The following is a 25416-nucleotide window of genomic DNA, read 5'->3' on the forward strand; positions in this document are numbered from 1 at the left end:
ACGAGACTCACTATTTTCGATGGTGGGCTCATAGTGGTCCACAAATTGGCCTTGAACGAACTGAATGGCCAACGAGGATTTGCCTGCGGGGAATAACAAGAGATGAAGGCTACAAGCCTCGGCTAGCTAGATGAGGGATCAAGCTTGGTCGGGTCATCGTCGTGGTCAAGTGGAAACAATAAAAAGGATGGATTAGGTTAGGTGCTTCTTACCCACGGATCGGGAGCCCATGAGCGCCACTTTGCGCTTCTTGGCTTCGGGCATACTGAGGCCAGTGGACCTCTGACCTCTCAAGCGATCTATTATTGAACTCTGAACCAACGGATTGAGTAGTCTCTATCTATCTATCTATCTATCTATCTATCTATCGATGGGTCGATGGGTTTCAACACGGACTTGTGGCCTTGACTTCCTTTCGGATTCTGGAGATGGTGGGGTTGGGGGATGTTGAGTGAGGTTGTGGCTGCTATTGAAAGCCACACTCACGTTGTTTGGCGATCAGGCCTTCAAAACATGACTCCCCTTCACGCGCAAGATGCTGGACTTGACTTCACTCTTGTCTGACTGGCTTCCTTCATTCTGCGTTGTGCCTTCCGTGCGGTTGTTGCCTTCGTATGGTCGTTACATGTCTTCTATTTTGGGGTCAGCTGCCACTCTCGCGACATGTAGCTGCTTTAAGTAAAAACGTTGCCAAAATCACAGGCAATAAACTTCGACAGTCGTGATCACATAGGGTGCGTGATCAAAAGTTGTAGTTTGTCTGGCGTGAGTTCCTATCTCGATGCGCAGAATCTTTTTTTTTTTTCAAGCTAATCTGCCGCTGTTTTCGAGGCCCTTGTAACCGAAAGGTTAGGTTAGGTTTTATTCTCTTCTCGAAGGACCAAAATATCAGCTGACCCAAAAACGGAAGATGTGTAACGGCCATATTGCCTTCGTGACCTGCCTTTCTGTATTCGCTCTCTTTCTTTTTACTGCATGCCCTCTATGGGTGTACCTTGGACGCAGCTGAGCTTATTGCGTGCTTCAGGCGATTTCTATTATCTTAGCTAGAGTGAGGTTTCGCGGTCGAACGACACCCAAGTTCCGGGGCTTTAGTCCCAACCAATATACGTACATCTGCAAAGGATGATGACATTCCAGTTCAGCGCTTTTGAGTTTGCCCAGGCATAGCTGTGGGCCAAACTGGTTTGAATCTTCAACCAAATAGTAGATAGATGGCTGGCCTTGAAAGTGTTCGCCCATAATCAAGAAAGCCTTGGACAAATTGATTTGAGAATTCAATGGACTTTTTTCAACATAATGGCAATTGCCAAGCCAAGAAAAGTAATTTGCAGACCATTTGAAGAAAAAATATGGGTGTAGCCATATCTTCCCATGAAATAACCTCCCTCTATAGTTCCCCAAAATTGAATTGCCCCTGGTAGTTTTCCCCCACAACATCTTCCCCAGAGCAAACATCTCCCAATCAGACACTAACCCAGAACAAATTTCACCTCATTAGATTCCATCTAATGTCTTGCTTACTCCCCCACCTTCAACTCCTCATTGGTAACACCTGCCAAGTAAGAGAGGAGAGGTTATAAGACATTGTTCTAGGAACCAGAAATGAAGAGGTATGAAATGTATATGTATTTATAAGTGATGGGATCAAATAAATTTTCAAAATGAAGGTTACCAAAATACTTGGAGAGCATAGGCACCAGTTAATTCCAACGTGACATATAAAGTTGGGTTTGATCTGAAGGTTTGACACAAGAAAAATCAAGGATTACATTTTGAGGCAAGGTTTCCGAGATGCCCATCAGTAATATTGTTTGCAAACAAGCAGCATACACGGAATTCTAGGGATCTAAATAAGATTTCCTTGAATTTATTTGAGTCAGGGAGCAAGCAGTACTAATTGTACAGGTTGGGAGTTCAATGGCCAATAGGGGCCCTTGATTCTAATGTCAGACAGCCCAAACAAAATGGGGAAGAGGCGCAGTAGGTTGCTAATTGAACTATTGTTAAGGTGCCATGAGTGCAATTTATTTTCCAAACATCATGTGTCCAATGTCACTAATTATACATTTTGAAAGAATAAGTGATTCATTAAAAGGGTTTGACCCAATTGGCCCTATATTTGATGGAAGCTCACTGACATAAGCGTAGCGTGTGTAGCGTAGGAAGCCTACGGCATTTGGAGGAACGGCGCACAAGGTCTGCAAAACCTCAGCCACTAAACGTCTCTTCCCCATCCTCAGAGACCATGGTATGCTTTTCCGGGGGTTGAATCCCGCGGCTATTTGTTGCAACAAGAGTATCTGTTTTTAATGCCTTTCTTGATTCTTCAATAAGTCTGTGGTCATCTGGAAGTTTCAGTTTGCAAGAATCTGTGCTACTCCATCCAGCCATTTGAAGGAAGCCCCTACAACTAGGAACCGTAATCGTCAAAGTCATTAAGCTGTCACCCATCTGCCCTTAAAACGGGTCTGACTGGCTTGTTGCTCTCTTGACCTTGCTTGCTTTGTGGTTCAGCCTTTGTGCTTTGTTGAGAGTGAGAATATGGATAAATAGAGGTTTCTTCCTAAAGTAGAAATAATACTATGTGCACAAGCATCACATTTTCACAAAAACACGTGCTGGATATTTGCAAGAATCGCGCAACCTCAAATCACCCACTCTTAAACTTGATGAAAAACATCGCTCTCTAACACACACTCTCTGCGTTCATTTCTCCATTCATTGTACTGTTCTGGATGTCGTGGTCGGGTGGATGACAAACTGACTGCGTCCACTGTACCTTAGTACAAAAAGCCCTGCAAATTAGTAGTAGACCAGTGCGAATTTGCTAAGTACGCATGTCAAGATCAACAAGAAAAAGATATAAACGTTTCACTGAGGTCCAACAGCCATTTTAGTTAGGTATTGGCAAAATGTGAAACGGATGAAAAGGTGATGTTATTGAAGCTGAAAAGGTTTAGTGCAAATTTTTCATACATCTTTACAATAGTCTTACAAGTTATCATAATCTTAACGGAACATTGATCACACATGAGCTAGATCAGACGTAATTAATGTGGAGGAGCCCGACAAAGATTAAACAAGTCTCTGGAGCCATTTAGCTCTCTTTTCAGCAAAAAGGATCAAAACTCAGTTGCATAAATTTTGCAAAAACAACCAGATTATCAAGAGTTGGTACTCAAATGAATAAAGAGGTTGATCTCAATTTGGTGGGGATAAAAGGAATGAATTGTCCTTTACCTTGAGCAGAGGAAGCGTCCTCTACTTTGTCTAGGTGCGGACAAACAAACATAGAAACAAGAGAATAGGCTCTAAAAATCCAGACTTTATCAAGAGATTATCGAATGAACAATTTATTTCCCAATTACAGTAACACAATGAATATGGCATAACAATTTTCTGAGAAACGTTTCAAATTCTTTATGGGTAAAATTCTAGTGATGGGATCAAATAAATTTTTAAGATCAGAATTGCTCGAAAGCTAGGAAAATCGAAGGGCCAGCCGTTTCCAACTTAACATAAAAGGTAAGGTTTGACCAAAAAGGCGCAACCCTGGTTTGATCGGAAAAAAATCAGGGCTACTGATTGTGACTAATCAATGGGTTTCCAATATTCCGCTTGCAATGCCACATGCCACTGAAAATGTAAATTGGTAGCCCTAGTCCCAGCATCCCGTGATTATTTATTTTATCCCATCAGTATAAAATTCCAAACAACTATGACGTGTAAATAATCACTTTACAGGAGGTTGCATACTGTTTGATTGATAACACATCAACACTTTTACAATCATCATTTCCAACAAAATAGTGTTAGGAAAAGCCCAGTTTTGCAAGATTTTGGGGGCAAATTTTAATAACATCACGTTTTCTACACTAGCCATTAGCTTTTTTTGCACATTTCAATGGAAAAAGATGATGGTGAAAAGTTGCTGGTGTGCTGCAAGTACACTATATACATGGTTTTGTGTTCATCCCCATTTGGATGTCAAAAGTGTTTGTAATTATACTATTGTTGGATTTGAAAATCCTCTCAGAAGGGTTGGTGATGTATTTATGGCGTCAGAGAAGATCAGCAATAAGTTGTTCAGCAAAAATACCCTGTTGAAGTCAGGCATCTTAGAGCCTTTTCTTGTATTTCTCTGTTTGTTTGTCCTCAACAACAGGAGGGAGAGGTGAATAAAAAGGGCTATTAATTAGAACTTTGTTTCACTTCCAGTATGAAAGTGAAGCAAATGGCCTGACTGTGGGTGGTGCAGTTGTTTTGAGATCAATATATGTAGGATCCCTCTAGGTTCTGCATAATGGGCTGCACCACATGGGTCAATGAGGCCCGGTGCATCTGATCAATCCAAAGCCCTGGGTTATCCCTCTACCGTTTCAGTCTCATTCTGTCAGTAGTGTAACTCAGCCTTTATTTGGCCTGAGGATTAACCAAAAGCAGTAGTCTTTATACTTTGCTTTTTGGACCCATTTGCATTTTCATCCTAAGTGAAGAGTTGCAATGGGGGATACGCAGTTTTTCTCCTAAACAATTACCTTATTTGATTGCATTGTAAAAACCTACCTCAATGTTTGGGTTATTTGCAGGAATGAGAAATTATTAAAGCCCATTTTCAATCATCCGACAGATGAGAAAATGGCAGAAAATGGCAAAAGTTGCAATCTTTTGACACGTCTAAAACATCTTTTTCTTTTACTTGCATACATTTTCACATCTGTCTGTAGCCTTGAAATGCTGGGAAAGGGACTTTGCATGGATGAAAGGCACTAATCAAGAACTATTACGCCAATCTAATGGCTAGAATCCAACAAAATATGCTGTTTTCATGACAAACAGAAATTGCAGAAGTTTAATTATTAAGATGTGCAAAGGAGCTGACCAGAAGCATTGCAAAGAAAAGCAATTGCAGCAAATCTCTTGAATTTCTGCTCAAAATATGACCCATCAATGGGAATTCAAGATAAAACTTCCACAACAATTACAACTGTAATCAAATGGAGAGCTTTGACATGTCTTTCCCTTTGTCTCCCAAGTAATTAAAAGGAAGTTGGAGCACCCTAAATTTTGCATAGTCCTTAATAACAACTGAATGACAAGTATTGAGTGCTGCTGCGTCAGGTGACATCAAGAACTCAACATTAAGAAAGTTAGCGTCACCATTTTGGCAATCTTTTTACGTCTTGCCCTAGCTTGAGGGAAAAGTAGACCTAGACTCTGGATTTGGGAAAGCACCTAACCTTTCAGTTGCAAGGGCCTGGGGGCGCTTAGGCAGTGGTGCAAGCCTGTGGCAGTTTGGTTGGAAGGGCCTGGCGGCACTAAGGCAATGGTCACAAAGCAAAATGGCAAGACTCACTTTCTTGATTTTGATGGCTTGATGTCAGCTCACGCAGCATCTCTCTCTGTACTTGTCAATTGGTTGCCTTTAAGGACAATACAAATTTATATGTGCTGGTGCATGGAGTATGTCAGGACTGGAGAGGAAAGTTTTTGGAAACCTCCCTGGAAGATGTTTGAATGCCTCATAATTGGGTACTTGATTGGGAAGGAGGAGATGATTAAGCACCCTATTGGCATGCATGCATGTGACGAGGAGGTAATGCATTGCTCGAACATCTTCTTGCAAGGTTTAATAGCTTTCCTCTCCAGGCCTGATGGCCTCCATGGTTGGTGTCAGGGTCTCTAGAATAGGTACTGGGATCCCTAGCAGTTGAAGACTGAAAAAGTTATTAATCTTGCTTGATCTCACATACATATAATATTTGATCCACCAACAAATTACAGGTAAACCAATCAACCATAACAAATTGCTTCCTAACAGAAATAAAACTTCTGAACCAATCAAGAGTCTTGTCTTGGATCCCAATCTCATGGAGTCTGTTAACTAGACGGCCATGATACACCTTGTCAAATGCCTTGGCAAAGTCAAGATAGACTATATAAGGCAACTGATGACTCTCTAATCCCTCAGTGATCTGCTCTATATGCTCAATCAGTCAGGTAACCTTGCTAAAATGGGCTTGGAACCCATGGTGATTAACAGGAATGACTTCTTAGATATGAAGAAATTCAATTAGTTTGAAATTCATGATCTTCTCAAACACCTTCATGGCATTGGCATATAATTCCCACCTCCCCTTTGAAAATCAGAACAAAATGAGCTAGCTTCTGAGAGGATGGAAGCTTGCCCTGATCCAAGATGCAAGGCATCAAGTGCAAGAAAACAGGAAGAAGAACCTGTGAGCATATTCAAGTTTTTTCCAGAGGTCCCCAGGTTTTTTTTACCTCAGGAAACCTTATTTCATTTTTAGATTGGCCTCATGCAATGTCATTGTTTGGAAATGCTCAGTTGGTTGCTACTTGTGTGATTCTTATGAATAAAATATGATTATTCAATATTTCTAGCGTATTGTAGGATCATACATGTATCTGGGAAGGAGATTGTAGGCATTTATTTCTATTTCTTTTTCAACTCTCACAACAACAGAGTTATCTTTACACAAAAAGTTATTACAGAGTTGTTTCTGACAAAGTTGTCAAGGGGAGAATGGAATTCTACCCTGTTACTAACTATGGAATTTGACTAGATGATGATATAACCAGTTGTTCTGTCAGAGAATTTGAGGCTGCAGCCCTTGTCAGGCCACTCAGGGTGGGTTCGCCCAAGACATCACATTGAATCATAAGGCTTGAGGTGAGGGATTGTGGATAAGCCTGAAATAGATGTGTCTATATGCTATTGGAACCATGTCCAACTGACACACCCAGCACTTTCATCATTGGGACAATCACATCCCACATTACCAATAGGCCACAAATGTAACTCTGATTTATCTTCCGTCAAACTAGGGTTGCCTTATTACTCACAGCTAAGTTTTTGAGTTGAGATGCAATAGGTGGGTGCTTTCGCTTTCCACGTTTTCTGGCAACTTTGAATTTGAAATTTGATTTGATCCCATCACTAGTTGTGAAGTCGGATGGATGAATGTACAATACAACCCAGAGGGAACAAAAAAATTGTCAGAACAAGGTTCCGTGAGGCATTGTTCGACATATTATACGAAATTCCTGAGAAAGTCGGCGTTTGGGCAATTATCAAGCATGGAGAGACTGACTGGCAAGGAGCTACCAACTTGAACCAACTCAAATTCCAAGTGAAAACAGCCTGGTCTGAGATTGATCCCAAAACTTTGGAGGACCTGATGACTGGAATGCCAAAACGAGTAATAGATTGAATAAAGATGACAGGGGGTCACATTGGTCAACATAATGCTTTAGAAAGATTCACCTAACTAAAATAGGAGTACGTGATTGTTGTGGTGACTGAAATTTTCCGGACGTACTGTATTTCCTTTATTTGTCCGTCACCCTGAGTGGACTGTCAACAATGGATCAATAATCTAATTCCGGCGTCTTCAGTACTTCAATATCCTCCATCTCGCTATCTAATATCTAACGATATCTCAGTTCATCCGCCCAGGCTCACAAGGGCACTACTACCCTCCTTCTTCTTCAATCTATGGTCTGTTAGGACGATGCACGGCGATTGAGAATAAGTCTAAGGATTGGGATGGATTAGAGGCCTTGAATAAGGACGGAAGGATGGATATCTAGGAGCCACTGAGTGTCGTGCGCCTTAACGGTCTGGTCGGTCTTGACCCTCTGCAGCACCAGGTCCAGAGGCCGAAACACCATGGTGTGGGCGGCCGGCCGGGACTGGTGGTGGAGTCGTTCTCTGCGGTGCCACCTCTTCCTAGGCGCCCTCTTCCGCCTCCTGCTCATCGCCTACGGTCACTACCAAGACCAATGGGGCCCGGCCGGCGTCAAATTCACCGACGTGGACTACCGCGTCTACACCGATGCCGCCCGCTACCTCCACCACGGGCAAAGCCCGTACAAGCGACACACTTATCGCTACACGCCCTATCTGGCCGGCCTGCTGTGGCCCAATGTCTGGCTCCATCCCTTATGGGGCAAGGCCTTGTTCTCGTTGTGCGATCTGGCCATCGCGCTCTTGATCTACGCTTGCCTGCAGGCCAGTCAGCCGGCGGCCACCCGCTCCCACTCGTCGCTCCCGCCGCCCGCCCGGTTAGCTTTAAGCGGCAGTCTATTGTGGCTGTATAACCCGTTTTCCATGGCCATTTCAGCCCGTGGCAGTTGTGAGGCCGTAGTCTTGCTCTTGATTCTGCTCACCATCTACGGGTTCCAAGCCCGGGCCTACTTCTGTGCCGGATTGGTTTTTGGCTTGAGCATTCACTTCAAGCTGTACCCGATCATCTACGCCCTTATTTTCTATCTCAGTCTATCCCAACGATCCCGATTTTGGGCCAAAGTCTGTCTATTGAATGGGGCGCAGGTGCGGTTCACGGTGGCTACCTTGGTGGGGTTGATAGGTAGCACGTATGTCGCGTACCGCCTCTACGGACAGCCCTATCTGAGTGAGGCCTGGTTATATCATTTAGCCCGCAAAGATATCCGGCACAATTTCTCACCCTACTTCTACATGCTCTACCTGACGCACGATGTGGATGATGCGGGCTTGAGTTTGGTCACCTTCTTGCCGCAAATTGTGGTCCTTTTCGTGATCTCGGTCGTCATGGCCCGCCCCGCGGACTTGTGGTTCGGCCTTTTCGCTTTGACCGCCGTGTTCGTGGCCTTCAATAAGGTGTGCACTTCGCAGTATTTCTTGTGGTACATGGTGTTACTGCCGTTGGTGCACCATCGTTTGCGGTTCTCGCTGGGCCAATGGTTGGGCATGGGGGCCTTGTGGGGGGCGGCCCAGGGGTCGTGGCTCTTAGCCGCCTATTATTTGGAGTTTGACGGCACGAATACATTCCAGGTGTTGTGGTTGGAGGGTCTGGCCTTTTTCAGTGCCAACGTGGGTCTGTTGTCCAAGTTAATCCGGGAATATCGCACGCAGTACGTCGTCGCATAAATCATGCTTGATCTCTAATATGTAACCCAATCCCAAGTCAACGCTAGTCTGCCCATAAATAAAAATAATTTGGTGCACTCTCCCTCTATCCTTGGATAGCCCGTAGATAGCAGTTCCCATGGTGGTGCCAACCCAGTCGGCCGAGTCGATGGGCTAGTTCGGCGACCTGGGCATAAAAAATATCGCGCGGCGTGTACGACCAGGCATCGCAATTCATCGGCGAACCACGCGCCTAGCTAGTACTCAGTTACCATCGCATACGATCCAGTTCGAAATTGAGTTTCTTGTGTGATCTGAACGGTAGCCTAGGATATTAGACATTGGCTATACATATCGAGCTCCAGCCATTGCGAGTTAGTACAAATAAATATGGCATAACTCGAAGCGAGTCTTTGGGTGTACAAGTCGTTTATTGATAGATGGATGTTCTGTTCAAGTTCGATTCCCCAGACCCCAAACCTGGGTTTCGGAACGAGACGCCAGCCGAAGAATGGGACATGTTTTTCGTGGAAAGGGACCACAACATCATTTAGTGTTGCTTCTTCCGGAATGAACAGCCTGTAAGCAGAAAGAAAGAGCGTCATTCAGGGCCGATCCAAAATCCTGTCCGAGCCGCCCATCAGCCACACGGCCACCGGTTAGACCTAATAGCCCGCTGTACCGAATCAGATTGAGATCGTAAACCATGACAAGGTCTCAATCACACCCAGACTCGGTCCCTAGAGAACGGATTACTCTGCTTCGCAATGACGGTCCACAACGGCACGACATTGAAGTCCGCTGTGGTGCTTTTGAAGGAAGCCATCGACTCACACGGGAGTGCGGGCCCGAAAGCCAGCTTACCTTCAGTTAGCCGGGCTCGTCCGCCCGTGGGCTGGCACAGAACGGTAGAACATCCCACACACACCACCACGGTCTGGGCGTGGCTGAACACGGTGGTGATCTTGTAGCATCCGGGACACTTGACATCCATGAAGTAAGAATTGGGGTGCTGGACCAAACGCTTCAACTTGTGCTTGCGCTTCTCATCCTCAGGACGAGGGTGCAGGAGGTCGATGGCGAGCTACAAACCGACAAGACAAACTCAATGAGATCAGAATCGGAGCGGGATGCCACACCCCTTCAGTTGATTTCGGATCGTTACAACGCTGTATCCAATCAGATTGAGATGGTATGCCACGAACGCCTCAGAGAGGCGGCATCCATCACACCCAGACTGGATTCCATGTCAGATTCATCTCCTTCACATTGACGAACCACGGTGGTCAGGATCGAATCCACCATGGTGCTTTGGAGGAAGGCACACCTCATTCAATCCATCATTCCCCATCTACCCTTAACCCTCTTACCGGCATGGGGACTCACTCCAACGCCCTTGTTCAGTCCCTTCAATTCTAGGTACAACTAGCCACGAAGGCGATCGATCCGGGAATGCCCACCCATCGCCCCATCCCCCTTTAAATAAGGGGCCGGCTTCCATTATTCATAATCAATCGATGCGATTACACCATGCGGTGTCAACACAACGCCACCCAAGTCCGGCTCAGCCCACCCCATTCCACCCAGAGGGCGGGATGGAGGGTCTCAGGCGGTCTCGACGGCTCTCAAGTGAATGACGGACCACGGTCTCAAGACTTCGAGGGCGTAAGGTAACGTAACAAAGAGATGAAAATAATGCGGAGCTTTACTTACGGGCATCTTGACTCGACGTGAGGAGACGGAAAAGGAAGTTTGGTAGCTGACAGACGAACAACAATCATCATGAGAAAGACCATTGGGATGACCCGAGCTGAAGCAGTGGCGGCCAAATTCCCAGGCGGTCTAGTCTTGGATTTCTGATACGATAAGAGGGCATACAATTTTCATTCAAGTTCCCTAGGTCAGATTAGATCCAATTTGATTGCGTTTTTGTTCATGAGTTTTTCTCATGACCCGAGGAGATTCCCGCTTAAGGTTGGACAGAGCTGAAGGGTTGGCTACTAGGGCCGATGGGTGGTTCAGGGTGCCCATTTGGCCCATGTCATTTCTGTGCTCTCGGTGTTGAGACCCAGTGTGGGCGGGTCAGAATGGAGGTCACGCCCTAAAACCGGCTTTGAGGTCGAAAACCACGCCACCTGGCCACTCGGACGCGATTGGCGAATGGGAAATCGTTGATTTTTACTAGGGATGGGCATTGAAGCGTCTCGCTGAGCCATTGGCGAATCCCCTCCAGCGTCCAGACGTCACAAATAACTTTCTCGGTGGCCGAAAGCGTCGGGTTTATGCCAAATGAAAGGAATCTGACCTTAAAAGTTTGAAAATGGGTAGACAGAGGGAGTGAAACGTAAATCGGACCCACTCCCAGGACATGTGTTAATCATCGAGCCCATACCATTCTTAATCGGGTAAAACAACTTGAGGCTTGTGTAATTGTCAGCTCACAGTCATCACATGTCAGTTCATGTCATAGAGCTGTTTCAGCTACGGTTTGGTCTTTTATTCAAAGGTCTTCTTGGGTGAATTGATGCACATACTTCTCAAAATATGGGCTGTGACCGAGTTTCCCGCCAAATCTTTTTTTAATTTGATTTTCATTACGCAATAGTTCGACCTTGATTTATCAATGATCCTTAGTTGCCAAATTAGCGCACACCCTCAATCACGGACTTCTAGAAATATGCACTGCGAACGAGCTTCCCGGCAAATCGGCCTCTTGCTCTTGGTCATAGCAAATCTGAGTCACTTTTCGAATTAAAGTAATAAAATGAGACGCGTAGATCTTTCCAATTAAATACAGGTTATTTCAAACCATTGAATTGCATAGTGGTTTGTTTCAAAGTGATATTGCCGAAAGCTTATGGAGCTGACCAAGAGCAGGCTGAAAATTTGAACTTTATGTACTGTTTACTACATTACTTGGGCCACATCTCCTGAGTACCAGAAGCATGGTTTTGGGCTCAAATTTGGCCCAGGTCATCTACTCCAAACTACTACCAAATTCTGTGGTGGTTTGAAGCACTTATTTGAAATTAAGTGAACGGCGAAGGAGATAAGAAAAATTTGTTTCGGTTTGTAGTTTCTCATCTCTAGAAGTGCGTGGTTGATGCCAACAATCTACATTTAGCGTCAGTAGCAGCTTCTCCAAACTTGCCCTTTTATTACGGTGCTCAATGCTATTTTCCTGGCTCTCCTTTAAAAGAAAAGATTTCCAAAAGGACTGGCCTTCGTAAAGCAATTGAAATGGCACTCAATGAGGACTCAAAAGTAATCGCCATGAATTTTTTTACTCTCATAAATTACATTCAAAAACGGGGAAATGAGGCAACAAAAAATTCAAGGTCTGACTCAGCTTAGCTGGGAATGAGCGGTAGGGATGGCAGCCTGGGTAGAACTAACTGCCTAAGTTTTCACCCAAAAATCGACGGGGCTTCAATTATTACCACACAATTGATGTCCTCACTCTAAACCCACCCAAATTTGAGAAATTGCCACTAACATGGATCGCCACCGATCAAGATTATGAGCTCATATTTCGACTGCCCTCCCATCCCATTGGACCCATCACCTTTGAAGAGGGCGCCACATGAATTTTCGTTCACCTCCCTGGCCCTAAATCTGGCTTAAAGCTGACCTTTTCCATCTGAACTTCATTTTGGCCAGCCTGACAGCTCCTCATCTGGATCTTGGAATTTGGCGTGTGTAGTGGTCCCCCCATCGCCTGCCCCGTTGGACCGGAGAACTTGACGAGGCCCCCAGGCTCGACCCGCGCCTACCCGGAACAACATGTAAGACCTCCGGCCATCCCGCTCCAGGCCAGCTCACCCCTTTAGCCCGCCTGTCAGACCCGTTCATCCGCCCCGGCCCCCAATCCCCCAATAAGATATAATATCACCCGCTGTAGCCCAGTCGTGGACCGGTTGAGGTGCACGCCCGTGATTAATCGGACCCCCACCTTAGTCTGAAAAAGTCCATTCTAGGATGGTTTGATATTTAATGATGGGAATGTTCACTATGGAGACACTGACTGGCCAGGCCGTTGGAACTAGTTTGAACGAGAAAGATGGATGTGCCCAGGACCCGGGTTCGATGTGAACTTTGGCCAGGCTGTCAGGGCGGGATCCTTCCATGCTGAAAAAAAAAGTGTTGACTGGTATCTCAAGGGAAAGTCGTTTAGTCCATGATTGGTGGAATATTTAAAGCGAACCCCATGTCATTTGACCGGGAAAATGAGCCACCCACCCATGATGGTCTAATGCGCACTAACATGAATTGATCGACACCTCTCTCTCCCCATAGGTGATAAATCCCCCCCCCCTCCTTGAAATCCCAAGGCCAGACTTGAACTGGGAACTCGACGCTCTTTCTCCCCGCTTCCGCTGGCTCTAGCATGTTCAGTTGGCCCTCATTAAATGGTGGAACCGGGCCTGCGGCCTCCACCTCCACCCCCGGCTCCAATGGGCCCCTCAAGCCCGGTTCTTGGCTCTGGACCGATCCCGTGACTTGGGACCACAGTGGCGACCGGCAATCGCCCTTTTTGCTCGGGGTTTGGGAGGGCTATGATGCGAACGAAAACGATCCCAATCGATTCGTGGATAACTTGGTTTCCAAATTACTCGAGGCCGAGAGCGATCCTTTGGAGCATATTCAGGAGGCAGCCTCCGCCTCTCTATTCGGTTTGAGTCGACCCCTGGGGTCACTGACCCCGCCCGAGCGAACCCAATCGTTGGTCCGTGCCCCCTCTGTGATATCGGATCCCCCCAAATTGGGTCTGGACAACTTAGTGGGTCAGCCAAGCCACATCCGACCGTCTGAGAGTCCGACCAGTCGTTATCGGCGCCTGTCCGCACTCAGAGACGAGGATTTGGTCGGGGATCGGAGCCATGAAGGTAGCCAGACCCCATGGCTACCACTGACACCCTCATCCATCCCACGGCAGCGACACTCGCCCAATCCTTTGAGCAGTCCGGGCGAATCGGTCGACCCGCAGGTTAATGGCGAGTCATCGCCGCCGTTGGAACATTTATTGGGCCAGTTGAGCAGCTTGCCCAAGGAGCAGTTTCTAGCCATTTTCAAGAATCTCTTGGACAACTACAATAATGACGCACCTACGCCCCCTGCTTTGGTCACCAACGACCCGCCAATCAACCCCATGGCCAATGGAAACCCCGTATTTGAGAGTCTATCCGGTGGTATGAGACACGCCTTCCGACCCGAGGCGCGAAACGTCAAGACCACCCTCTTCAATAGTCCACCTCCAACCACATCTCACGGCTTAAATAACACCCCTCAGGCCAATCTAAACCACGCGAACAAAAATAAGAGCACCAATTACAACAATAACAACAACAATCCGATGCCAATATTGCCCATCAACACCAAGGTCCCTCCCCCGAACATGCAACACCCGCCCCCGGTGCCACCCACCTCGAATGGTTCCTCTCATTTGCTTCACCCTCACCACCTTCAACCACCGCATCATCGTCATCTGTCTGTGGATTCGGCCCCCGATTTGCCGCTCCTCCCTCCGGTTGAATATTTTCGGAACATGCCACCCCCCACGGCGGCTCCATTAAACTTGCCGTTTGCCTCCGAAATGGATGGCTTCAGTGACCCACCCATGGGTGGCCTTGGCACTAAAAGCTTGCCACCCTTCCTGCCTCCACATCACCCCCCGCCATTCATGGGTTTCCCACCCCCTGTCCCGCCCAGTGGCGGCTCCAGTGCTTCGGGTGGATTCCATTCCAATGGGTCAAACAAGTCAGTCAAGCCGGTTCGGTCTGGACCGGCCAATGAGCTTCACTTCCGCTTAGAGGAGTGCTATGATCAATTCAAGCAACTCGAAAAAGAGCGGAAGAAGACCGAAGCGGATTTGGCCCGGCATTTCCCGGGCAAGAAAGTGAGCTCCTCGAATGCAACGCCTATCCCCAGACTCCCGCCCAATCCCAGTCGGGTGGATCGACTCATCTTGGACCACATGCGAGAACATGCCCGCGTCAAGACCTTGTTTCTTAAGATGGAAAGGTTGAGAAATGACAAACCCTTGAGTGGTCGGATCCATCAGTCGTTGACCTTTTGGATGGATGCCATTTGCGTGGTCCAAGCCAAACGGCGAGAAGAGATCGTCAATTCGGCCGGACTCAACAACGGCTCGTTTGGTTCGATCAGTTCCTTCAATACCCTGATCAATCGCAGCGGCCCCCCGGCTTACAACTTTAATGGGCCCCTAAATGGGATCATAAGACCCGTGGATGACAAAGGTAAGGGTTAAATTGAACGTCGAAGAGACCGATTTATCGCGTGTAAAATTTCAATTTTTTCATTTTTTTTCATTTTTTTTCTTTACTTTTCTATCAGATATCTTGGCGTTGGCTGAGGGCATTCGAAATCTCACCCTCGCGTCCCAAAGAAGCCGAACATCGTTGTGGAGTGCCCTCCAAGTCACCATCTTGTTCTCACTGGACCCTGAATTGGCATCGGGTGAGGCTCCTCTTTCGGATGACTCTCTGCTAGAGGAGTTCGATCCAAATCAATTCCATGATCTAATTAATGACGAAGAAGAAACAGACTCCGAAGAAGAGCCTCAAGAGCCTGAAGGTAAAAAATGATGGTGTAACTCTGCTTTACTAGCATTGTGGTAGAATTTCCCCCACCGTCATCCATCTCCTACGCCCGATTAACAACCCACTTCAAGCCCTCCGTTGTAACAGATGACATAGGAAATTAGCGATTGTTTTCGTCGATTCAAGTCATTTTATGCTGTGTTATCATTACCCATTTGTGCAACCGATGGGCAGTAGAGACTATAAGATAGGGATGAAGAAGGCTAGAACAAGAAGCTTTTCACCCTCTCCTTTGCTAAAAGTTAAAAATCCAACCCTCTATCATTGAAACTCCTCCCTGAAAAAGGAGATCCTCCACTTCTTCTGTGTTATACGTTCCTTGGGAAATGTGCGGGTTTCTTTGTCCGGACAAAGCCGCATATTTGCTCACCCCTGTCAAATCACGTCATGAAATGGTTTAGTCAAATCCATCCCTTAAAACAAAAACAAAAATGTAAAATTCACTCTGTTTGTGCATCACGATGATGATTGATTACCAAAAAAAAAAAGAAGAATATTGATAGATTGATATATTATGTTTGCCTTAACGACCGCCCTATTTGTCCCAATTGTCAAAATGCCATCCGTCATCTATGAATACCTACTTTATCTGGAAATTTAGATATCAAATTAGTCGTGTGTGTTTGTCCCAGCCAATGAATCCTTTCCCTTAATGCAATGAAGAATAAGAACAAAGAAAAAGAAATTAATGACTAACATGATGCTGTTGTACTGCATAATACGTATATTGTTGCTCTTTCTCCATGAGATATGCTTGTTGTTTGGAAATTCCAATCTTGTTTGTGTTTAAATTTGACATGCTTTAACTCTGTTGTAAAATTCATCCCGATATGTCTGTCTCTGAACTTCACTATGATTACTTTGCATTAATATTTACACTATTCTCTTGCTCCAAAAACTTGTGTTCTTATCTGGCTTTGATTCATCCCGCCAAAATCCAAAATGCAAATTCATTCTCACTTCCCCGACATCAAGGCGTTTTTTGTCTTCATTTTTTTGTCTTCTGCTTTATGAAATCATCAATATTTTAAGTACTCGTACTTTTTCCTAACAACCTAAAATAAAGACAATCCCAGCTGTGTTTTGCCTTCAATCTAGAACTTGATAAGGCACCAGGTAACGCACACTTTGCATGTGATATGTGCTATTCGTTTCTGCTTCAAGTTTTCACGTTTTATTCTCACCAACCGACACGTCGAACTGCCTAGCATTGCTAATTTCTATATTTGTCATTACCCTCATACTGATGCTGTTATTCGCGACCAAATCCCGTTGTGCCCGAATCATCCTCTCATCTTCGCTGCATTCATACTGTAACATTAAGACCGTGGCATTAATCAGATATGCGTTCAAACCCGTCACCCCTCCAAGTGTAAACGAACAAAAAAATGACCATCAATTTGTGATTAGTCACACTACTCGAATGATAGTAGGAAAGCTCAATCGGAACCCTCCCCCCCCCCTCGCTATCTCTCAACCATTAACCTGAATTATTGTGTCACGAGCCGTTTTTGGGACTCAAGTTGCGTGATAGTCTTGGTTCATTTCAATTTTCCGGTAGTGTACTGTACTTCTTGAGGCACTAACTCTTTTTTGTACCACAATCACCGCTTGAGAGATGAAACCCACACCGTGTGTTAGCCTGCTACTTTCATCTTGTTAAAAAAATACCTTACAAAGACGCACAACATTGTTAACATACCGTGCTGGAGTCCTATTCTAGTGATTGACAACACATTATGATGGCTCGTTAACTTTTTACCTTGCTTGCTTTAATATCATCACAGTTGAAACTTGCCGTCTTCCCAACTTCAGATTGCTTGAAGGTAGGGGAAAAAGTGCGTAGTACTAGCAAGTGGATCAGTCGCAAATATAGTTTTTGATTCATCCACGTGGTCCCACCTTAGATTCATCCTTCTTGAGAATTCCACCCTCTGTCGCGTGTTTTATAGTTTCAAGCCTGTGGTTTTCACGGTTGATTCAGCGTCTTTCATCGCTACTTTAGTGAGTGTGTGCGTACTTTCGTACCTGTGTGAATTTCGCGCCTCGTGGATCCTCCTGCCTTGGCTTCTCACATCGTAACTTTTGTCCTCATGCTCATTATCATCATAATCTTCAAAAGACATTTTATGCACATTTTCAATGGTATGTTTACAATAAATTTTATGGATTAACGGAACTCTTGGTCGAGTGATTGTTGCGTTCTGCCACTAAAAGACGAGAGACTGATGCGTTTTCTCTCAACGAAAGGTCACAGAAAACTTTGGTTACGTCACTCGTTTTTATCGGGGTTCAAGTTCTATAACATAGTTTGTGCTTTTGTATCAGTAGCAATTACTTCAAAGTGCAAGGAAGGACTTTTTAAAAGAGTTCCCTTTCTGGTTGGGTTCCAATCAGTGAAAAAGTATGGCACCCAAGGCGAGTGCATTGGTGGAAGGAACCTTGACCAGTGAGGCTTTGCAGGAAATCGCTCAAGTTGCCCACGTCGACCAATGGATCGAATTCAAGAAGAAATACGATGATATTGGTGATTCCAGGCTCTGGCGGATCCACAATGACCTCTACGATCTGTCAGATTTTATCGACAAACACCCGGGAGGGTCGATGTGGATTGCCGAAACCCGAGGTACGGATATCACCGAGGCATTTGAAGTAGCCCACGTTTTTGGTGACAATTTTGGCAAGATTCTGACCAAGTACCACGTGCGATCAGTGGAAAATTCTCCTCGAAAATCTCCCTTCACCTTCAAGTCGGACGGATTCTATCAAACGTTGAAACGTCGTGTGCAAAAGATCCTTAAGGAAGTGGGCACGGGTCCAAGTCATCAAATGCTGTTGATCCAAGATGGCTTGTTCTTTTCCTACGTGACTTTGCTTCTCCTGACTGCATGGCTCGGGGGTCCTTGGATCCTAGTAGTAGCCACGGGGTTGATCCTGGGCATGACCTGTAGTTGTGCCCACAATTTCTTCCATCAACGCGACAACTACCGAATGTATTTGGGTGACTTGTCCGCCAGTCATTCACGTGATTGGCGGATCTCCCACATGCTTTGCCATCATTTGTTCACCAATTCTGCCATCGACGTAGAATCCAGCGTGTTCTTGCCCTTCATCAACTGGTTCGTGGTTCCTGATAAGACTTGGACCCAGTTGCACCTTTTCCCAATGCTCTATCCATTGATGTATTTACTCACTTTCCCGGTGAATCTGGTTCAAAGGCCTTTCTTTGTCCTGAAAGGCGAGACACCATTTCGTTTGGAGTACGTTTTACCGTACGTCCCGTTACTTGTGTTCCTTAGTTTCGGGCTAAGTCTCGTCAGCACCATCCTGGTGTGGTTTACCATGCACGGCATTGCTGGGTTTTGGATTGTATTCACCTCCTTAATTGGAACCCATCATCACCCGAGTGTGTTTCACGACGGTGATTACTTACCCAAGGATCTAGATTGGGGAATCAGTCAGATAGATACCACAAGAGATGTGAACAAGTCGGGTAACTTGTTCTTGATTGCCACCTCCTTTGGGGATCATCTGCTGCACCACTTGTTCCCAACTGTGGACCACTCCAAGTTGGATTACTTGATCCCTGCATTGAATGAAACCCTGACCGAGTTTGCCATTGAATATCCCGTAGCAAATCAATGGAACATGGTTCTGGGTATGCATAGCCAAATGACCCGAACCAAACCAAACACTCACATGGAGAGACGACAAATGAGGATCGGCTAACATCCATGCCGTTTCCCTACCAATCATGAAATATACGGTGGAAATATACCTTTTTGGGAGGTTTATATATTTCATATTTGTCATTTTGGGGTCAAAATCTATTCGCCGACTGATTTATCATCTACGCGTGCGGCATTGAGGTCTTCCGATAGACATAGGTGTTGATAGTTACTGGTAGTATGAGAATACTGTGCCACCTGGGTTTGAGCACCGTTTTGAGCCAGGTGAAGAGCACAAAAAAATATATCTGCTTGGATGATTGTCCGCCCAACTTTCGGGAAGGAAAAGTCCAAAATGATCAATCTAAAGCGCAGCTTACATTAGTCTAACATAATTATAAAGCTCACATTGTGACCTCGTTCTAGTATGTATAGAGTAAGGGATGCATCAACTCTTCATCGAAAAATCCTCCTTGTCGTAGTCAGTGTCATCATCTTGCTTGAGCGTTGAGAGGATCTAAGCCACGGTGATGGTGTGGAGTGTTTGATCCTTATCAGGGACAGGGATGGGACTGTACTTGGAGCAACAGAGGAGATTGCGCATGACTCCGTCATAAGGTTCCAATGAATGCATCCAGATGGGTAAGAAATTCCAGTCCATGAAAATGGGTGGCAAGATGGTGGGACATTTCACCTGGAGGATGTTGATGATGATGGCCAAGAAGAAAAGCGTCATCAGAGGCACCATGACAATCAGGAACGTAGTTTGCCCCGCCAAAGATACCGAGAGAATGAATCCCGGCATCAGGAAGAACATCATCAGCAAATACAAGACGGCAAACCAGCGATAAGTGGCCGTAGTTCGGCCCAATATTTTACACAAGGTCAAAGGCCATCGCATGAAAGGAAGGGGATAGAAGAGCAGGATTCCACTCAAGTTGAAGAACAGGTGGCACAGGGCAATTTGAACAGAGCTTTGGAATTTGTCGGGATCCGCAGCCAAAGACGCCAATAAAGCTGTTGTGGTGGTGCCAATGTTCGACCCAAGGGTGAGAGGATAGACCCGGTCGACGGTGATCATCCCCACCCCCACCAGTGGAGTCAATGTGGAGGTGAAGACAGAACTCGATTGCACAACGAAAGTGAGGATGGCTCCAATGAAGATGGCAATGTATCCAGTGAGCCAAGGAACATACGGAATGTCGGCGTTAATGAACTTCCGGATGAGATCGGCGACGGTTCCTGGAAACCCAAAAACAAACGGAAATTGATATGGCGTTTTATTCCAATTGCCACTTCCCGGAGGTTGCTATCAAGCCTTACCGTGAAGCACCGAGTGAAGAATCTTGACAATGAGGATGAGACACGTGGTGAGGAGAACCAGAGAAATGATCAAGAGAACCACACCTAGAGTCCCATCGCTCAATCCGTCAAAGTTCATCAAGAACTGACATTTCTGACCGCCCTGAAACAACCCAAAAGTATTGTGATGAATGAGAGCTCTTTAGGAGACCACACATAACTCAATTGTTCAGACCAGAGATCTGATTAGAGGACAAAAGTAGACCCGAAGAACGGCGCCCAACTTTTCGGGAAGGCTTTATTTAGGAACTTACGTCGTGACCATCAAGGCTATCAGAGTCATTGGAAGGTTTGGTACACCAAACTTTGAGGAGCCTCTCATCTTGGCAACCGCCTATCCCCCAGCATTTCAAGACAGGCTTGTCAATCTGGAAAAGAAGACCGAACTTGATTAGTTGTTGTTTTCGATGAGGCCCTTCTAACATGATGACGGTGCTACCACAATATTGCGTTCAGCGCTGTGGAACAAATGCAAATGCAATCCAGAAGAGAGCGAGATTTGCTTGATAAAGTTTCTCTCATCCACCATTTCGTTCGTACTTCTTAAAAAGGTCGGCGATTCAAGACGCAGCAGATAAAAAAAAGTGTCGACGAAGTGACGGAAAGATCGTTATCCTAAGTCTCAACTGAGACGGCCTTGGGATATTGAAAAGATCAATCTCGTGTCCAGTCCAGGTTCAGGCTGAACATGAACATCAATATTCAGTTGAATTCAGCTCAACCCAGGTGGCTACTAAAAAATCGCCAAAAATCGTGCCCACAAAATGATACTTGGTGCAAACATATGATGTGGGTTTTTTTTCCTAACCTGCATGATCATTTGAGTGAGTGGCTTGGTAATGGCGCCCAAGACATTAACTGACGTTTTGGAGGTGGTTTCCTTTGAAGTGGTAGCTCTGTTTATCCAATCGGCTGATTGGGTGCCATTGCTTTCCCCTGTGGTAATCCATTGGGTCAAATGGAAGAGGTAGCCTAGATCATGGAAATCTAGTTTTAAGCATTCATCCAGGCCATGAATGGAGAGAACTGCATTATGTTACCAGTGCATATTTCCAGTGTCAATAGAGTGATCACACTGAGCCAGTTGAAGCAATCGTGAACTGTAGCGCCGGAAAAGGCCCGCTCGAATTGTTGGGGATCTGAGGCCTGAGTTAAAGATACCAGAGTGCTGGTCAAACTTGTTCCGATATTGGCACCCATCACCATAGGGATGGCAGTCCGGACATCGAGAACTGAAGGACGAACAAAAAACATTTGTCTAGATTTGCAGTCTAGATGTCTCTTCGCTCTTGTATTGCCTGCTAAATGGCTGCATGTGCTTTTCCAGTGACATATAGAAAGCCAAGCATATGTTGGCCTTGTGCACGCGAAGCAATGAAGGGCATAGCGATTGCTTAAAAGCAATCCTCCAATTTTACGACGAGACTCGTCAATAGTGGGAAAAATAAACTGCCTCCCAAAAACGGAAAATGCGAATCCATTGCTTTTGTAGTACCAAGTGATCATTTAAATGCTATTGAACGATCACGACAAGGAGGTGGAAGAATAAAGCCGAGAGTGAAGTTTAGCATCAAGCACAAAGCAATGGAGCAGGTACGTACTTCCGCTTGAAACCATGGACACAATGACTGACGTGCAAGTGGACGAGCTCTGGACGAGGACTGTAAAGAGGACGCCAATCATGAGTCCTACTACCGGGTTGTTGAGAAGCTCGTTGTCTTGAAATACAGAACCTGAAATCAAAGCAAGAAGAAAGTGTGTCATACGCGAGTGGATCCCATGTCGTTTGCGTAGCCTCTTAAATTTCCCAGGAATAGGACAACATTCCTTTAGCTCTTAATGCCGATGATCCAATTCAGACTTGGCAAACTGACATGTTTGTCCCCAAAGTCAAAGGGACAGACAAGGCTGTCGTAGTGAATCATTCTTGCCTGGGCATGGCCTAGCCTTTTTTACGATAGTACAGTACATTAGTTTGTGAAATGAATCATTTGTACTGTTCCTCGAAAGTCTCAAAATAGTTCAAATGCCATGAGGAACATTTCATATGAATTGTGCATGCCATTCTGAGCCAGAACCGCTCCAGAAACTGGATTTTACCAGATCTGAAGTGGGTTCAAGAACAGATTGAAAAAGGTAGAGAAAGCTCGCTCTCCATTTCGCCCTTATCCATCTGCTGGCTGTTGCTTGTTCAAGCTCTATGCCGTTGAGGAAAGGCCCGGCCTGGTCCGGATAAGGACAAAAAATGTATCCAAGTTCATGCACACGTGGGAACAGTGAGAGGCGATAAGAGAGAAAAAAAAATATGCCAAAATTTCGACACGAGGAAGCAAAATTTTGGTGCACCACCGCTCAAGTTCACTCACCAGCTGCTTTTCCGGCGATGAGACGAAATGCAGAGGACAGGAAATCCAGGGAACAAATAAAGATGTAGAGGAGCAAGAGTAAGGCCGGAACCTTGATCAAACCGGACATCCTCGATCGGAGATTTGGCCTTTCGACTTGAAGGTTCTGGTCTTGGATGCATTCGCTAATCTGTCTGTGGATTTTCCTCGGGTTGATCGGACGATGCTTCTTGCTCTTCATCGTGAGGAGATCCGCTGAGGAGGCCACGGTGCTCATTGCCGGAGTGGTCTCCATGGAACTATCCATCGATTGAGGGGGAGGAGGCATCTCCATAATTTCCTCAAGTCGGTCTATGACGGGTTCTTGACTAGATAGGATGTTATTGTTGTTGACGGGGTTGGGGGCAAGGCCCAGATGGCGTTTCACGGCCTGGATCACAGTTACATTGGAGTTCACCATCTTGTTTGAGGGCGAATTCTCTTTGTCTATTATTGTCTTCAAGTACCTTCAGTTGAATAGACAATGGCTCAACGTTGGCTCACAATTTGACCAAGGAGAGGCAAATGGCGTTGGTTTGAGCTCCCATGGTTCTGGATATGTTGAAGGAGATGGAGGTGACGACACCAGAGACCGGCAAATCCTCTCAAGTTCGATTTGGCTCAAGTAACGGAGTGTTTAGCTTGCTTTCTCTGCCGCGATTCTCTGGTAACTGATTTTCGAAAGACATGGGGAGCTCTCGTCTTCAATTCTTGCCGCCTGTCCTTGCGTCTGCATTTCTCCTCTCAGAAAAGAAGGGCAAACGCATGCATGGCCTTTAAACGAGCAAGGACGGTGGGAAGAGGGAAGTGGGAGCTCGTGGAAGAGTGGCCCTAGTCTTTGGGGGAGAGGGAAAGAGAGTGCTTTCAGACGTTTCCCACAAGTCTATCACGCGTCCTCACTTTACCGAAAAGACCGTATGTAGTGTTGGCATGAAGCGAGAGAAGAGCTCTTCGTGATCACCGCGTGTTCAATCCATGCGGTCGGAGGAGAAGAGCTAGTAGACCCAGGCAGCTTCCAAACCCGGGTGAAAGAGAGCAGTTCCAAAGAACCAACGAGAATGCTGATGATGCAATATGACGTAGAAGGCGCTCTTTCTCTATGGCCGTAGTTCTATATCCGTCCTTTGGCCAATGGTGTCTTTTGTGTCTCGGTTGACTTTGGAACCTCAAGATACGAAAACACCAACGACGCGTGCGTGCACAAGGCGTGTTTGGAAATGGACGAGGAATAGTGATGAGAGTGGGAAGAGGAAAAAGCCACTTAACGGGGCTCTGTTCGCCACCGATAACAAAGCGCTGACGCAATTGGAACCTTCTATGGCTCCAATAGAAACAACTACTGACGCAGAATGGAGACAAGAAATCTTATATACTGTACGCCAACGGCACTCTCAAAACCCGATTTCCCCAGACCGGGAAATTTGGAGTTACTTGATACCAGTAGGGGTATTTCCCTCAGACACTTGAGTCATATGTTTTGAAGTGCAACACTCGAGAATACGCATATCCCGCAATCGAGGGCAATGACGAGAGTGTTCCAAATGTAGTTAGTGTCATTGGAGTTGATGTCCCTTGATGAGGGCAGAGTTAAAACAACTAATGTAATGTATAGAGGCCAAACATGTGTGCATCCACAAGCCTATCTTTAATTGCTCCGCTTGAAATGTCAGTTTTCTACTTTTTATACCGAAGAAATATAACCCAGAATTTTAATGTGTCAGGAGCATAATAATAATGCAGATGCCTTTCAGTCAACTCGATCAATTAACGCAAGTGCAGCCGAGTAAAGGCAAACACCCCACATGGTTAGCCCTTTTCCTCCTTTCCACTTACTGGGCCTGAGGAAAAGATGAGGCTTGAGAATGAGAGCGTTCCCAAATTTTCGTTTTACTGCATTATGAAGGGGGCCAATCAAAGCCCAAAGCCCAGAGACAGTCTCGTTGGGTCAATACCATGATCCTAAACAAATACTTATATCCTGTTGTTATTCCACTACAAGCTTGATAGCATAAAAGCATCTGTATTTGAGTGGGAATATTTCCATTCAATTGGTCCAAGTTCGAGTTCTCATTTATCTTTCTTGTTTTCCACAATTCAAACTAATGGACCTTGTATGGGTCTATCGAGGGGTCGAAGAGGAAGTGGGAAATTCTCATTATGGCTCACTCATGGGACAAGAATTCCTTCACAAAAATGTCTCGAGTCAAGTCTTCGAGACAAAAAAAAAACCCAAAAATTGTCGCTTCAGGACTGTCCAGCTTTTCCCATGTCTCTAAAAGATTTGAGAGTTGAGGGGTCGAAAAGGATCCTGATAGAAGAATCGCAATCGGAGTGATTTCCAATTGAATGAAGGTTAATTTTCCCGCCCAGAAGAGTATGTTTGGTTCCATCAATCACAGGAATGTCAGAACGAGACAGGCTACAAAGCAAACGAACTCATGCTGCGGAACGTGCACTTTTTCTTC

At 45.7% G+C, this 25416-nt stretch overlaps 6 protein-coding genes across 7 annotated transcripts in view; 3 read left to right on the forward strand and 3 right to left on the reverse strand.

The window, feature by feature from the left end:
- The window catches only part of LOC131892745 (GTP-binding protein Rheb-like), a 1861-nt gene extending 1257 nt beyond the window's left edge, over positions 1 to 604 (reverse strand). The window contains exons 1-2 of the mRNA XM_059242583.1: positions 213 to 604; positions 12 to 83 (exon numbers count right to left, since the gene is read on the reverse strand). Of these exons, the coding sequence (XP_059098566.1) occupies positions 12 to 83; positions 213 to 264 (124 nt within the window). The 5' untranslated portion in view covers positions 265 to 604. The remainder of the gene's footprint in view (positions 1 to 11; positions 84 to 212) is intronic.
- Positions 605 to 7382: 6778 nt separating this feature from the next.
- LOC131892695 (GPI mannosyltransferase 1-like) lies at positions 7383 to 9015 on the forward strand. The gene has a single exon (XM_059242523.1). The coding sequence runs from the start codon at positions 7697 to 7699 to the stop codon at positions 8936 to 8938; it is 1242 nt and encodes a 413-aa protein (XP_059098506.1). The 5' UTR covers positions 7383 to 7696; the 3' UTR covers positions 8939 to 9015.
- Positions 9016 to 9329: 314 nt separating this feature from the next.
- On the reverse strand, positions 9330 to 10787 carry LOC131892753 (small ribosomal subunit protein eS27). Of its 2 annotated transcripts, none has more exons than XM_059242595.1 (3): positions 10631 to 10787; positions 9782 to 10001; positions 9330 to 9496 (listed from the first exon to the last, which is right to left on the reverse strand). In XM_059242595.1, the coding sequence occupies exons 1-3, from the start codon at positions 10634 to 10636 to the stop codon at positions 9468 to 9470; spliced, it is 255 nt and encodes an 84-aa protein (XP_059098578.1). In that variant the 5' UTR covers positions 10637 to 10787; the 3' UTR covers positions 9330 to 9467. The 2 variants fall into 2 exon arrangements, with proteins under 2 accessions (XP_059098578.1, XP_059098585.1); XM_059242602.1 differs by lacking the exon at positions 10631 to 10787 and adding an exon at positions 10288 to 10449.
- Positions 10788 to 12563: 1776 nt separating this feature from the next.
- On the forward strand, positions 12564 to 16618 carry LOC131892636 (uncharacterized). The gene is made up of 3 exons (XM_059242463.1): positions 12564 to 12702; positions 13214 to 15174; positions 15272 to 16618. The coding sequence occupies exons 2-3, from the start codon at positions 13305 to 13307 to the stop codon at positions 15520 to 15522; spliced, it is 2121 nt and encodes a 706-aa protein (XP_059098446.1). The 5' UTR covers positions 12564 to 12702; positions 13214 to 13304; the 3' UTR covers positions 15523 to 16618.
- A 1211-nt stretch (positions 16619 to 17829) lies between these two features.
- Positions 17830 to 19657, forward strand: LOC131892684 (cytochrome b5-related protein-like). The gene has a single exon (XM_059242512.1). It carries the CDS (start codon positions 17944 to 17946, stop codon positions 19264 to 19266), a length of 1323 nt encoding a protein of 440 aa, XP_059098495.1. The 5' UTR covers positions 17830 to 17943; the 3' UTR covers positions 19267 to 19657.
- On the reverse strand, positions 19313 to 24271 carry LOC131892658 (sodium-dependent phosphate transport protein 2A-like). Its single transcript, XM_059242483.1, has 7 exons — positions 22934 to 24271; positions 22169 to 22300; positions 21608 to 21799; positions 21376 to 21539; positions 20822 to 20935; positions 20529 to 20670; positions 19313 to 20447 (listed from the first exon to the last, which is right to left on the reverse strand). Exons 1-7 carry the CDS (start codon positions 23370 to 23372, stop codon positions 19723 to 19725), a joined length of 1908 nt encoding a protein of 635 aa, XP_059098466.1. The 5' UTR covers positions 23373 to 24271; the 3' UTR covers positions 19313 to 19722.
- Between the last annotated feature and the right edge of the window lie 1145 nt (positions 24272 to 25416).

The sequence above is a fragment of the Tigriopus californicus genome, chromosome 1, assembly GCF_007210705.1.
Source record: "Tigriopus californicus strain San Diego chromosome 1, Tcal_SD_v2.1, whole genome shotgun sequence".
Taxonomy (NCBI): Eukaryota; Metazoa; Arthropoda; class Copepoda; order Harpacticoida; family Harpacticidae; genus Tigriopus; species Tigriopus californicus.

Coding starts and splice junctions, on each gene's coding strand:
- LOC131892695 (XM_059242523.1), top strand. CDS start 7,697: ATGGTGTGGGCGGCCGGCCGGGACTGGTGGTGGAGTCGTTCTCTGCGG.
- LOC131892753 (XM_059242595.1), bottom strand. Junction 9,497..9,781: donor ACGAGCCCGGCTAACTGAAG/GTAAGCTGGCTT, acceptor TTCTGCTTACAG/GCTGTTCATTCCGGAAGAAG.
- LOC131892636 (XM_059242463.1), top strand. CDS start 13,305: ATGTTCAGTTGGCCCTCATTAAATGGTGGAACCGGGCCTGCGGCCTCC. Junction 15,175..15,271: donor AAGACCCGTGGATGACAAAG/GTAAGGGTTAAA, acceptor CTTTTCTATCAG/ATATCTTGGCGTTGGCTGAG.
- LOC131892684 (XM_059242512.1), top strand. CDS start 17,944: ATGGCACCCAAGGCGAGTGCATTGGTGGAAGGAACCTTGACCAGTGAG.
- LOC131892658 (XM_059242483.1), bottom strand. CDS start 23,372: ATGGTGAACTCCAATGTAACTGTGATCCAGGCCGTGAAACGCCATCTG. Junction 21,800..22,168: donor GTCCATGGTTTCAAGCGGAA/GTACGTACCTGC, acceptor TTCGTCCTTCAG/TTCTCGATGTCCGGACTGCC. Junction 20,671..20,821: donor ATAGCCTTGATGGTCACGAC/GTAAGTTCCTAA, acceptor GGGTTGTTTCAG/GGCGGTCAGAAATGTCAGTT.